Source organism: Mytilus californianus, unplaced genomic scaffold (genome assembly GCF_021869535.1).
Source record: "Mytilus californianus isolate M0D057914Y unplaced genomic scaffold, xbMytCali1.0.p SCAF_14, whole genome shotgun sequence".
Lineage (NCBI taxonomy): Eukaryota > Metazoa > Mollusca > Bivalvia > Mytilida > Mytilidae > Mytilus > Mytilus californianus.
In genome coordinates, this window is record NW_026262626.1 from 35,147,471 (window position 1) to 35,162,912 (window position 15,442).

At 31.7% G+C, this 15,442-nt stretch overlaps 1 protein-coding gene across 2 annotated transcripts in view; it reads right to left on the minus strand.

The window, feature by feature from the left end:
- Nucleotides 1-33: 33 nt before the first annotated feature.
- The window catches only part of LOC127724689 (AFG1-like ATPase), a 37,267-nt gene continuing 21,858 nt past the window's right edge, over nt 34-15,442 (minus strand). For both annotated transcript variants that reach the window (XM_052231744.1, XM_052231745.1), the window contains exons 8-13: nt 11,590-11,672; nt 10,832-10,902; nt 9,576-9,676; nt 8,014-8,154; nt 3,020-3,136; nt 34-1,770 (exon numbers count right to left, since the gene is read on the minus strand). In XM_052231744.1, the coding sequence (XP_052087704.1) occupies nt 1,636-1,770; nt 3,020-3,136; nt 8,014-8,154; nt 9,576-9,676; nt 10,832-10,902; nt 11,590-11,672 (648 nt within the window). In that variant the 3' untranslated portion in view covers nt 34-1,635. The remainder of the gene's footprint in view (nt 1,771-3,019; nt 3,137-8,013; nt 8,155-9,575; nt 9,677-10,831; nt 10,903-11,589; nt 11,673-15,442) is intronic.

A 15,442-nucleotide genomic window follows, 5' to 3' on the forward strand; every position in this document is an offset into this window, starting at 1 on the left:
GTGTGTTCTTCAAAAACAATTTCATACAGAGAATCTGCTTAAAAATTATTTATTAAAATTCTAATAACAATTAAAATCGTACAAGATTTCATTCAAAATAAATAAAACTAGAGGCTCCAAGGAGCCTGAAATGCTCACCAGATTTATCACACTTATAAAATTTTACCATGAAGGACACAGAATGGTCTGATTCAAACTGGTAATAGGATTCAAATGACATGCTATTTTCAGTAATTTCCATATGGTCTACATCATTCACTCAATAATGCTGCCAAGAAACAAATATGTAATAATGTAATATGTTATTTGGCACAACCTGAGCATTTAAAATGTAGTAAACCCCTTTAGGGTTCCCACTCAGAAGAAATTTAGGCAGGAGTTCCTCATACCCAGCCTAATCCTGCTTAAAAACAACTACTTAGCATGAAATTCTAAATCCCATATCTGTAGTTAGGTCAAAAGTGATCTTAACAGAACCAAGCTCAAATATCATTAAAAACTGGTATACTAATATATTGTAAATATGATCTAATTTTTGCAAGGATAATTCATAACATAGAAGAAACTTCACTTTTTCTTGAATAATCAACAGGTGTTACATGTATTAGGTAAAGCAGGTTTACCAGATTGATACTTATGTGGGGGAGTTGGAACCTAATTTTCTTAATAATTTCTGAATTGTCAGCAAAGTAAAAGGGACAGCAATAAAAACTGCTTAACCCTTATTTCTTATTTATATTACTTAAGGGGGGCCATGCTGATTGTAAAGATTGTTCTCAATCTTTCTTACAATACCTTTAGTCTCTAGATATTTATTCTATTCAATAGCTTTTCGAAATACCTTAGCCAAGTTTTCTAAATAAAATAACAACTAAACTACTATTTCAAGAAATAGAAATTATTATTATAACTTTAAATTACTACAAAGAATGAAAGTACAATATGTTTAACGGTTTTCTGTGATTTTCGTGCGTGAAGTATTTACCTATTAAGTTTCTGTAAAGATCAGTTCAAATTCGTTTTGCTATTCGGAAAATCCCCTTTTTATAATACTTAGCACGCCTTATCCTTGCGTGTAAGAAAATAGGTCACTACCGGTTAAGGTTAACTGTGTGTATTAAAACTAGCGAATACGTAAACATTGGATTATATTGAAGGAATGGACAATTTCATCCGACTTTGCGCCGATTTGGGAATATAAAGCAGGTAAAATGCAGTTACTACAGAAATGTAGTATTAATAACAAACTGGAAAACAAAAGATGTTATTCGAATGCCACATGTTGGCAGAATTTCGTAACGCAAAATAGGAAACTGTCAATTTTGCCAGGGACAATATTTTCGGCTAAACAAAACTATGAAAGTATAATTAAACGTTCATAACACTGATAAATCAGCTTGAAATACAATAAAAAAAAATTAAAAAAACAAAGTAAACTCTCTAAGAAGATTCAGGTGAAGTTTGGTCCAAATTGGACACATAATTTCGGAGTTTCATTTTTTTTTTAAATGTTAACGGATGGACAATGAATGCCAAGTGATGAGAAAAACTAACATTACCCTTTGGATCACATAACAGCAACTATTGCATAATGAGGTACTAATATCACAATATATTTCCTAAATTAAGCCATCATCAAGAGTTTTTTGTTGGATCTCTGTGTCCCCAATATTCTTCTGTTTGCATTTCTGTAAGTCGTGATATTGTCCTATCAAATGCAAACAATTCCTCTTCTCCAGTAAATATACTAGCTTGTGACAAGTCTGATTGCTGGAAAGAAAAAAACAAATTTTAATATATAATAACTAACCAAAAAGTTAATATTAACTAAAACATATGCATTTACAACATGGTACTTTTATAAAAGAAATAAATCATTTTATATTATGATTATTGTTGCTGTATGTAACATGCACATGATGGGATATGAAGAAGTTTGACGGTAAAACTATAAAAATTCAACAGATCTGAAAATTGGGTGGATGAAAAGAAAGGGCTGCTAATTTTGACTGTCATTGATATAACAAGGGCATGATCTGTAGCCATTAGCACAGGTCTAACTGCTGGACAGACAGTCCTTGTAACCTTATTTCTTTAGACTTTACTCCATCCTACCCTTGCCATTATTTTGAATCACATATCCCAGTTAGCCATAATTATATACATAAAAATTATTACTTATTATTTGTAACATGTAAGTGGATGGCTTTTACAGATGCAAGCTATTAATAGGAATATTTTCTTATTCTTGCACGATTTATACTTTTCCCAATCAGCTGATTATTTTTTTTATAATCAACTTGTGATTGGTTTGATCTCCGTTTTACATTGGTCAAAATTCAAATACGACATCAAATTTACTTTCCTCTGAATTCCGATTGTAATGTCACGAAAAAAAAAAGAAATGACCATGCCTGACATATAAGAACACATCTTTTTGCAGATAAGTGAACAAGTTTGTCTACATACTGTCAAAAAATCATTAGAGAAACAGATTCCACCACTAAATCTCGTGTAATACAATATTTCTCCACTCTCGACAGTTTAATTTTCAATATTTAAAAAGCTCCACAAGCCATGCATTTTACATTTGAAAATTTGACTGTCTCAATGGAAAAATATTGTATCACATTTAATTCAGTGGTATAATAGATATTTATCTATTCATTATATTATTACATAGACTGTTGACAAAGATTTGTCTCGCTTCTATGTAATTTTGATAGTATAATGCATTGTTGAAATTAAAATGGCAATACTTGAACATATAAAATATGAAAAACATTCAAAGTCAATGAACCATGACTGAATGTACAGGGCCAAATAACTTAAGTAGAAATGAAATGCCTCAATGCTAATACAACTACATACCAAATATTATCAACCTTCCACTAGTGGTCCCCCTTAAACTGACCTGATCACAAAATAATAAATTGTTGACTCCACGGATGCTGACGAAAACAGTAGCCTAAATCTCACTTTAAATCCCAGAAAAATTTTGTAAATAATCTATACATACCTCTTGTATTCCTAGATCATCCATAAGCATTCTATTAGATTCGTAATCTTGCTGACTTATAGCACTGGACTGGAATAAATATTTAGGCTCTTTCTCAGCAGTACATATTAACCGTACCTACAAAAGGATGGGGTGATAACTGTAGAAGATGATTACACAGAACTAGTAACTTCCTAATAAATTTTGCTAAAAATGACCAAGTCTGGAAAAATGGGAAAAAAATTCCTGAAACAATTCCAGAATTGCAGGTGCACAACTTCAACACATGTGCAGTCTTTCTGTGAAGTTTCACAGATCTGTATTGCAAACTGTAGGAGTTGATTGCACAAATTAGATACCAACTTTTCCCCATCTACCTTGTTTTTTTATGTGCCTGCTGTAGCGGAGGGGGCATTAAGTTTTACCCTTGTCCGTCTGTACCTCCGTACGTCCGTCCGTACGTCCCATAATTGGTTTCCGTTCTCTAACTTAATTTTGCCTCAACCAAATAATATGAAGCTTATTACACAATGCTAATTACCACAAAACACAGATCAAGTTTGAATTTGGTGGTGTCACTTTTACCGTTCTAGAGTTATGCTCCTTTACAAATGGAATAAAATGCTTCGCTGGGGCGCAGCTTGATACGACCGCAGAGGTCGAACCCTGAACAGTTGGGGCAAGTATGGACACAACATTCAAGCTTGATACAGCACTGAATTTGGATTGTAATTAAATATTTGACACAGCATTGGTTTCTGACACAGAATGAATGTGGTCTAAGAACTTAAAAATTTTTAATTTATCTATTCAAACCATATCATTATTATTTGCTTTTATATATAAATCAGAAATAACCAATTTAAAATGGAAAATTTCAAAGAAAAAAAAGGAAAAAAAAATCCCCCTCCCCCCAAAATTTTTTGAACCCCCTTATGATTCATCACCCTCAAACACAATCCCAGCCTTCCCTTTGTGGTATGGTACCTTGCAGTACATATGATGGACTGTGAAACTATGATCAGGAGTTTGGGAAATTTTGGTCAGGAGATTAGGACTCAGATCAGGAGGTTTTTAATCGACATAAATTCTGTCGTAAATGTAACCGTGTGCTGTAGAAATTGTCTGTTAAAGTGTGCTTTCTTCAACTTTCCATCCGAATGTATTATGTTTATAGTACCCTTGTACTTATAAATTTTCTCTATCTTTTTTAAACTTTCAACTTGTTCAATCTAACATTCTTCTTTTTAAGTATGTTCTTTAAATTTTTTAGGTCATATCTTTTTTTCCAATATTCATTGCAATCAGAATATTTGCTTATCTATCTGCAAGTAGATCTTTTATTTTAATCTTTATGCAAGTTGATTTTTAATGCATGATAAGTAACACATTCAAACTGGATTTATGGGTCATAGTTAATATATAAATTTCAATTTAAGCCTTGAAAGGAAGTATAGAACCCTCAAATAATTTTCAAATTATTATTTTTTTATTTGTCCTAAGACATTTAAAATCATTTAATTACCATCCTTTTATGATTATTTGTTCAATTTATATTTTATTTATATTCTTTTAAAAATTTACATTATTTAAAGGAAAGTAACTTAAAACAGGATAAATCAAGGGAAGTAACCCAACATTCATTTATAAATATACAAAGTTTTATTACACAACGGCAGTTAGCCTGATGTAAAAATCGTTGATTACCAGTATGTTTGACACCCAAGGTGACAAGTGAAGCCATATAATTATCATGTTAATTGATTTACGGGTAAAATATAACTTCAGGTAATGTCAGTTACACCAGATATGTTGGGCTGAAATATTTCATACACAGGATTTTTTTGTCTTCAACGGGAGGTCGGGAGGAGACCCCTGAAAACGGGATTATTGTATTCCCTTCGGGAGGTTCACATGTATGATTACTGTACAATTTCAGGGAGATCAATACACTTGAACAAAAGTTATTGTCTGGAAACTAGAAAAATGCTTATTTTTTGGCCCCTTTTTGGCCCAAAATTCCTAAACATTTACGGCAATTACCCCCAAACTCAAACCCAGCTTTCCCTTTGTGATATGGAACCTTGCAGTACAATTTCATAAAGATCCATACACTTGCACACAAGTTATTGTCCTGAAACTAGAAAAATGCTTGTTTTTTGCCCCTTTATGGCCCCTAATTCCTCAAATTTCTAGGGATTTAACCCAAAAATCAATCCCAGCCTTTCCTTTGTGGTATGGTACCTTGCAGTACAATTTCAGAGAGATCCATACACTTGAACAAGTTATTGTCTGGAAACTATAAAAATGCTTATTGTTGGCCCCTTTTTGGCCCCTTATTCCTGAACGTTGTGGGAAATTACCCCCAAAATCAATTCCAGCTTTCCCTTTGTGATATGGAACCTTGTAGTACAATTTCATAAAGATCCATACACTTACACACAAGTTATTGTCATGAAACTAGAAAAATGCTTGTTTTTTGCCCCTTTTTGGCCCCTAATTCCTAAAATTTGGAGGCAATTACCCCCGAAATCAATTCCAGCATTCAATTTGAGATATAGAACCTTGTGGAACAATGTCAGAGAGATCCATACACTTGAACACAAGTTATTGTCATGAAACTAGAAAAATGCTTGTTTTTTGCCCCTTTTTGGCCCCTAATTCCTAAAATTTGGAGGCAATTACCCCCAAAATCTATCCCAGCATTCCCTTTGTGATATGGAACCTTGTGGTACAATGTCAGAGAGATCCATACACTAACACACAAGTTATGTCTGGAAGTTACAAAAATGCTTATTTTTGGCCCCTTTTTGGCCCCTAATTCCTTAACTGTTGGTACCATAACCCCTAAAATCAATCCCCACCTTCCTTTTGAGGTATTGAACCTTATGGTAAAATTTCATAGAGATCCATTCACTTAAACTAAAGTTAGAGTGCGAAAACCAATGTGTATTCGGACGACGACGACGACGACGCCAACGTCATACCAATATACGACCACAAAATTTTTTTGCGGTCGTATAAAAATTGGTAAAACTTTAGTTTGCCTCAACCAAATGTTATGACACTTATGCACAATGCTAATTACCACAAAACACAGATCAAGTTCGAATTTTGGTGGCGTCACTTTCACTGTTCTAGAGTTATGCCCTTTACAAATCCAAAAATTGCTAATTTTTGGTTTCCGTTCTCTAACTTAAGTTTGCCTCAACTAAGTGTTATGAAACGTATACACAATGCTTATTACCACAAAACTCAGATCAAGTACATATTTGGGTAGCGTCACTTTTACAGATCTTGAGTTATGTCCCTTTATAACATTATATGCAAGCGGGGGCATTATCTGTGTCCCATGGACACATTCCCCATTTATTTAAATTTCTTTTCAAATTCTCTTATTATTTTAATAATTTATCTATAAATCAATATTATTATGCAATTTTAAAAAAGAATTTAAAGATAAATGTCAAAATATAATGCTTCATTGCAAGTTTCTTCAGGTGTGCCTACGGTAATCAATATTACAATAAGATTTGGTTCCAGACAGCTGTTGGTGTTTTCTATAACCAAATGTCCTTCAAATGTTATAGGATTGAATAAAATAAACAGTATTCTGTATAACTATGTATACAGAATTATCGTAACTTTCAAAATTGTAATCTTTTGTAATATCTATCTAACACAGGATTTCTGCACACTCACATCCAATTTATTTTGTGATTTACATGTACTTTCCAGCTTTTGTATTGTCTTTTGGTGATTTGGGCTTATTTAACAATTATGAAATGTTCTTAAATTATTTATTAACATTTTCAACTTTTTTTTTTCCATGGAAATTCCACAAATGGATCAAGATGTGCAATTAATTTCAGGAAGGCGGTAATGGTACCCTTTTCCTCAAAGCCTCTGCCCATATCGTAAACTTGGATATGAATGATGGCTCGTTTTGAAGCTGAGACATTTTCACATTGTGGTTAAATTTTGGGGATACCAAATGTGAGTTGTTTTCTGTAATTTAGCATCAAAAGCCCTTTGTGATGCGGCTTCTAGAGGTAAAAAAATCCCTTCTTTCACACAATAAGTGCTATGAAAATTTACTTCTTTCTCACATATAATAACTCTATAGTTTATACACCTTTATTCTATGGTCCTCTGCTCTTCAACATACTATACTTGAGTACCTCAATTCAAGGCGCATAAGGGATATTGACCCAAATGACCAAATACCACTTGAAATACCTGAATTCCCTTGGCAAAAAAGGGTGTAAGGATTATGCATAAATGAGGATTATAAACAACTTTTATCAAACCAAGAAACCTGCAATTTCTCAGTTTATTTTGATACTGCTTTCATGGGAAGTACATGTACATGTTAAACAGGAACTTGACAGAATCAGAGGGCATTATTGATCTACATAAGCTTTGGAACCAAACTTCCTGATGCTGTGATTTGTAGTTGCAGGGAATAAGGGTCATCCACTTACACATATTTCCTTTCCCTACAATTACTGTAAATTCAGAAATTATTGCGTGCATTTATTATTGCGATTTTGTCATTTTAGACTAAAATGCGATTTTAATTTTTGCAATATTGAGAAAATTCCTGTTTAATTCATATAAAAAATTTCAAAATGCGAGTTTAAATTATTGCGATTATAACCCTGTCGTATTTTTTCGCCATAATAAAAACATCGCAATAATTTCTGAATTTACAGTAATTGCTATAGGTTTCAAACGTTCATTAAAATGAAACAAGATATGCTGTGAGCAATACTCACCAATGATACCCCATAGAAGTATTCGCTAAACAGGAAGTTGACGTGTAATGGATGTGAAAATGCATCACATGATATAGGATGCCTACATAAAACTTGATACCAAATTTTATGAATCTCTGATTTGTAGTTTTATAGAGCAGATGAACAGAGGCAAATAAGTATATCCCTTCTTGGTGTTAGGAGTATAAAACTGTTTCAAAATATCATATACTAGTAACAAAACATCTTATAATTTACCTGATTATCATATAACGTATCAACCATTGTTATAAATCGCCTTGCTGCTGACTTCTGGCGTAGTGTCATCTGTGGTATATTACGGAGGATGACAGTATGAAATTCTTTACTTATTTCTAAGTAATCTACAGCACCTAAAGCCTGAAATGATCAATTTAATTTACTTTAAAAAAAATCTGAGTACATGTGACAGCCGAGGAAGACAAATAAATAATTTACAGGTAATTTTTATCTGGATTTCTGACCTCATGTCAGCGGTTTGCAAATTGAACCTCAGTTGAAAAGTATAAACTTATTTTTTTTGTTTTCTAGACTCCAACTAGATTCTCTGGGCAGAAGGGTCTTCATTGACAAAAAACACTATTTAAAATTGCATGGGCATCATTAAGTTTATGCTAAGTTTAAGGTTTTGCTTTTTACAATTTCTGTGTTACTATTATAGTTTTCCAGATATGAGACAAACAATTTTCAATTGTCATCAAATGATGGTTTCAACAAATTGGCATTTTGGTAGGGCTTTTTTTATGATAATAGGCATACATGTTAAAGTTAGTTAAAGATTTTCAATTAAGGGCAATAACTCCTATAAGGAATCAATCAATGGTTTCAATCTTATTGACATACAAATTGTGCTAATATATATATAGTCTAAATATAATTAAAGAAACAGATTTTTTCTCTACATGTCAGGGGATATGACATTTCTCCATTTGGTAACTCTTGTTTTTTTTTTTTAATTTAAAAATTGATCTGTCTAAAGTAAGGCTGTATTAACAAGATGCATCAAATCTTGGTAAAATCTATATTTATCTAGTAGCTTTCCACACTATCTTCAAATCCTGATCCATTTTACCTTTACCTACAGTACATCAAAGGAAAGTATCATTTGTTAAACTGACCTAATCAAAACCTGTAAAAATTGTTGATGTTGCAAACAGTACCCCAAAGATTTGTCTTCACAACTTTATAAAATCAGAAGACGTTGGTATGATTGCCAATGAGACAATTCTCCAACAGAGACCAAATGAAGTAGAAGTTAATTTTTCTGTTTTAGTTTCAAAAGAAGAAAACAAGATTTTAAAGAAATTTTGTTTTACTGTGGATTAATTTATTTTCATGGGAACCAATTTTTGTGGATTGAGGAAAACTTATATTTTCAAGGAAATTTGATTTCATGATTTGCACCAAAGTCTGCCTATAAAAAAATCTGTATTTACTTCGACATTTAAATTTGTGATTAACCTTTACCAAGGAAATTCACTAAGATAGGTATATCACGAATAATAATGACTTAAACTGATGGATTTGGTGTAAGGATGCTTGTAATATGTCTTCTAATTCACAGTATTAGATTTTCACAACAAAATAATAATGAAACTAAATGTTCTAACCTTGGCCTATGGAAAAATTGTTTTGCTGTCATAAATATCTGTTCATCTAGCTCACCTACATGGCTCTGGTAAACTCAATTTGCAACAGTAAAAACTTATGTTCTAGATAGGCAAAGCTTTATATAATACAAAACAGTTTAATTCAAAGTGAGTCTTTTATAAAAACCTTACCTTTACACACATGTCATCAAATGTTGTATCTAACAACCCACCACAGGTTCTTGGTAATAACAATTGACGCCCAAACACTTCTAAAACTTTCGATCGTTCAACTAAAATTGATATGAATTAAAAAGTGCAATTAATTAACTGACCATCAATATCATAAGTTTATATAATTAATTTATTATGATAATATATTGAAAAAATATAGTTTCCAAGTAAAACAAAAACATGCTGTCAAATTGTGACATCCAGAATCATTGATGCAATATTGCTATCACTAATTATTTAAAAATAAATTATAAAGAACCTTAGTGAGCGCGCTCACATACCCCACATCCCCACATTGTCATTGGAGAAATAGAATAAGTGTAAGAAAAAAAAATTGAATCATAATTTCCTGTCAATATGCACATCTACATAGTATGTCCTTATTCTACAAAGTTTCATGAAATTCTGTTGTGTGGTTTCAGAGGAGTTGCGATGACAAACTGTTGCAGAAGTACATTGAAGCAAATAAGTTCAAAGGAGCGTAACTCCTAGAAAAAAAATTGAATCGTAATTTCCTGTCGATATGCACAACTACATAGTATGTCCTTATTATCTGAAAAGGTTTCATGAAATTCTGTTGTGTGGTTTGAGAGGAGTTGCGATGACAAGAAACAGGACTGACGGACTGATGGACAGACAGACGGACGGACGGGTCAAAAACATTATACCCTTTGCAAAAAATTTGCGTGGGGTATAATTAATAAAAAGAATCAGTGAGCGATATCTGGAAGATAGTTATCCAGTAAAGACAACAGAACTAAAAAGTAATAACTAAATGTCATTGATATGTCATTCAAGTTAAAAAAAAAAAAAAATTATGAAAGTGAAATAAACTTCAGTGTGAAACGGACCAAAATGAAGGTCAATATGAATCTGAGAAAAGAATTTGGACATTAAAATTTTACTGAATAGAAGTAGTGTCAGGGTGACCTAATTATAAAGGAGATTGTAAGTCTCTTAAATGTATCCTTACACCAAATTTATTTTTGATGTACAGAATAACATAAACATATTTCTTATATATTTGACAATTATCATCTATTTTTTTTGTGTACATATCATAGGTATTGGAAATAAGGTTTTCATATTTTACATATGGGGGCACTCGAGTCATGCTTAGCAATTCATTCCCGGTGTTTTTTCCCCTTTTTTCATTTGAGGTTAGGTGTCTATTTCCCATGGATAAAAAATACTGCAATATTAATTATACCTACCATCATTTTCAGTAGCAGCTATTTCATGAAATATAATATCCACTTCTGTCTGTATCTCAACATCACTTGTTCTTTAAAGTAAAAAAACATGCTTTAAGTCCCTAATGGAAGGCTAGAAATTATAATGTAATTTTTTCCCAGCGTTTTTTTAAAAGATTGCTTTGATAATATCTTATGGTCGTTTGAATGTTTGAAATATAACAAAATTTTCTTAAAAAGGATTTTTTTCTGCCACTGACCAATTCAATATATACATTCAAGATTGCATTTTAATTAATAACATTATCTTTGTTTTTTTTATATCACATTCAACAACAACCAAAGACATCAGACCAGTCTTATATTTGTCAAGGTTGATATGGGATGTGACATGGCAAAAAACCCATATCATATTCTTTTCATCACATATTTCTCCCAGATGCAGGGGGTGTAAAGGATGTATGCCCCCTTTGATCACAAAATCTGTTTTCATGTTTCACACGAATTATATGATTTTTTAGCAGAAAAGCTTCCAAAATTTGTTTAGCCTTGCTCAACTAAGTATATATAAGCCTGGGTATGTATAGCATCAAAATATTACATTTTAAAATATGCAGAAAGTCCTGATTTACCCATAATGTATATATTATTTAATTAGTTAAAACACTTCATCTAGATTCCTTAAGTTGAATAAACAGCCATATGGCTAAGCAAATTTTGCTTAAGATAACATTCTAAAGGTTTTGTTGCATTTGTTGTCTATCTTTTTTTCAACATACAAAAAATAAACTTTTCCTGATGAGGGTAGTGTTTCCAGTCTGTAATCTACACCAGAATTCAAACATAAAATATCACATCTTTTCTGAAAAAAAAGAGAAAGTAATTTTACTACAGCTTGTAGTACTTGTGTTGTTGTTCCTATAATATAGCATTGTTTGAATTCTAAATTAAAAAAACACATGTAAAAAAATGAAATTCATTGAACAATTTACTTTCTTTGCTTGATAATGGAAGATTTTACAGTTAACATAATAAAATAGTTTCTCAGGGGAGATAATCCATCAATGATATACATAATATGATAAGGTGCACTAAGCCTATAAAATTGCCCAAATTTTAAACATTGATACAGAGCAATAATTTGTTGTGAAATAGTCCTTTAATAAATGACTTTAGGTAAAATAAAATAAAAAGTATGTACTATGTATTATGTTATTGTATAAACAGTATAAAATCAGTTTATCTTAACAAAATCTTTAATTTTTCATATGGATTACATTTTCACATTGTTTTTTGGTGAAAACAAATGTGGCTAAATGCTAAACACACAAAGTTCTTTCAAGAAAACATTCTTTTCTGATATATCTTAAATTACCAAAAGTTTTATTTTGTTCCTTGAATACAGTGCATTTCAAAATTTTAAAATAATGTGTAAAAAACGATAAAACTTTAAGTAACTTTGAAATTATGGAGTACTTTGACAGAACATAGCATCTTAAGAGTCATTCTCTGTAAGCATCAAAATCATGTGGAAATGACATGTCACAGAATTGGTTCAAAATTTGTAAAAATGTTCTAATCGTTGAGATATGCCAAAATATACATCAAGTTCCGCATAAAATTTTGTGGTTGCTATGGTAACAGCTTGGACAGTTTTCGGTCCATTTTTGTAAGTCAAAAAGGCTAAAAATATGCAATTACAATTGAATGTGTATGGCCTTTCATAAAATAATAAAATGCTTCGCTGGGGCGCAGCTTGATACGACCGCAGAGGTCGAACCCTGAACAGTTGGGGCAAGTATGGACACAACATTCAAGCTTGATACAGCTCTGAATTTGGATTGTTATTAAATATTTGACACAGCATAGGTTTCTGACACAGAAAGAATGTGGTCTAAGAACTTGAATTTTTTTAATTTACCTATTATGGTCCAATGTCCAAAATCAAAATACATGGTTAGATTCAGCATATCAAAGAACCCCATATATTCAATTTTTGTTAAAATCAAACAAAGTTTAATTTTGGACCCCAACTTGGACAAACTTGAAAACTGGGCCCATAATCAAAAATCTAAACACATGTTTAGATTCAGCATATCAAAGAACCCCAAGAATTCAATTTTTGCTAAAATCAAACTAAGTTTAATTTTGGACCTTAATGTAGACCAATTTAAAAAACGGGACTTAAAATTAAAAATCTAAATACACGGTTAGATTTGGAATATCAAAGAACCCCAATAATTCAATTTTTGATGAAATCAAACAAAGTTTAATTTTGGACCCTTTTGACCTCAATATGAACCAATTTGATAGCGGGGCCCACAAATAAAAAATCTAAATTCATGGTGAGATTCAGCATATCAAAGAACCCCATATATTCAATTTTTGTTGAAATCAAAAAAAGTTTAATTTTGGACCCCAACTTGGACCAACTTGAAAACTGGGCCCATAATCAAAAATCTAAACACATGTTTAGATTCAGCATATCAAAGAACCCCAAGAATTCAATTTTTGTTAAAATCAAACTAAGTTTAATTTTGGACCCTTTGGACCTCAATGAAGACCAATTTAAAAAACGGAACCCAAATTAAAAATCTAAAAACACGGTTAGATTTGGCATATCAAAGAACCCCAATAATTCAATTTTCGATGAAATCAAACAAAGTTTAATTTTGGACCCTTTTGACCTCAATATGAACCAATTTGATAGCGGGGCTTACAAATAAAAAATCTAAATACATGGTTAGATTCAGCATATCAAAGAACCTCATATATTCAATTTTTGTTGAAATCAAACAAAGTTTAATTTTGGACCCCAATTTGGACCAACTTGAAAACTGGGCCCATAATCAAAAATCTAAATACATGTTTAGATTCAGCATATCAAAGAACCCCATATATTCAATTTTTGTTGAAATCAAACAAAGTTTAAATACTGGACCCTATCTTGGACCAACTTGAAAACTGGGCCCATAATCAAAAATCTAAACACAAGTTTAGATTCAGCAAATCAAAGAACCCCAAGAATTAAATTTTTGTCAAAATCAAACTAAGTTTAATTTTGGACCCTTTGGACCTCAATGTAGACCAATTTAAAAAACAGGACCCAAAATTAAAAACCTAAATACACGGTTAGATTTGGAATATCAAAGAACCCCAATAATTCAATTTTAGATGAAATCAAACAAAGTTTAATTTTGGACCCTTTTGACCTCAATATGAACCAATTAGATAACAGGGTCCACAAATAAAAAATCTAAATACATGGTTAGATTCAGCATATCAAAGAACCCCATATATTCAATTTTTGTTGAAATCAAACAAAGTTTAATTTTGGACCCCAATTTGGACCAACTTGAAAACTGGGCCAAAAATCAAAAATCTAAATACATGTTTAGATTCAGCATATCAAAGAACCTCATATATTCAATTTTTGCTAAAATCAAACAAAGTTTAATTTTGGACCCTTTGGACATTAATGTAGACCAATTTGAAAACTGGACCCAAAATTAAAAATCTAAATACACTGTTAGATTCGGCATAACAAATAAATAAATGTGATCAAAGATTTTACAAATCTAATGCGCCATACTGTGCAATTAAAGATTACTTCTTGAAATTTTTCAATATTTGAAATTTGAAAAAAAAATAATATTTGAAGAATAATTCTTTTTAATTTCTGAAATCTGAAATGAGAAAAAATTGGCCCCCCACAATTTCTTTTTATCCCCCCCCCCTTTTTCCCCCAAAAAAATTCTTTCCCTCAAGATATGGTCATAATCTCAATTCAAATTTACAATGGAGTTTGCAACCATAATTACCCATTTAAATTTACCATAGTGCTAACTTAATCTATTTTATAATAGAATTAATAAAAATATAGTGTCAAATCTTTCATATGGATTTTTTTGTAAAAAAAAAAGATGAAAACATTTGCAGATATTTTTACTGGTCTTCCTTTATAAATATGCATTTCTTTAAACATAATTTAAAAGCAGTGTAAGGGAAGTAACCAAAACGTTGTATTTGGATTACCTCCCTTACACTGTTTTAGATTATCTTTATTGTTCATTAACCATTACTTTATACATAATTTAAAAGCAGTGTAAGGGAGATAATTTCAATGATGTATTTGATTTATCTCCCTTACACTGCTTTAAATTATGTTTTGTACTAAAGTATTTGTCCATTAACCAGGACAACCTTGTTTTTCCCCCTTTTTTGCCCGTAATTCCTAAACGGTTTGAGCCATAACCCCCCAAAGCAAATCCTAACCATCCCTTTGTGGTATGGAAACTTGTAGTATAATTTCAGAGAGATCCATACACCGTTCCACAGTTATTGTCTGGAAACTAGAAAATGCTCATTTTTGGCCCCTTTTTGGCCCCTAATTCCTTAACTGTTGGTACCATAACCCCCAAAATCAATCCCAACCTTCCTTTTATGGTATTTAACCTTATGGTCAAATTTCAAAAAGATCCATTCACTTAAACTAAAGTTAGAGTGCGAAAACCAATATGTATTCGGACGACGACGCCGGACGACGACGACAACGACGACGCCGGACGACGACGACGACGACGACGCCAACGTCATACCAATATACGACCACAAAATTTTTTTGCGGTCGTA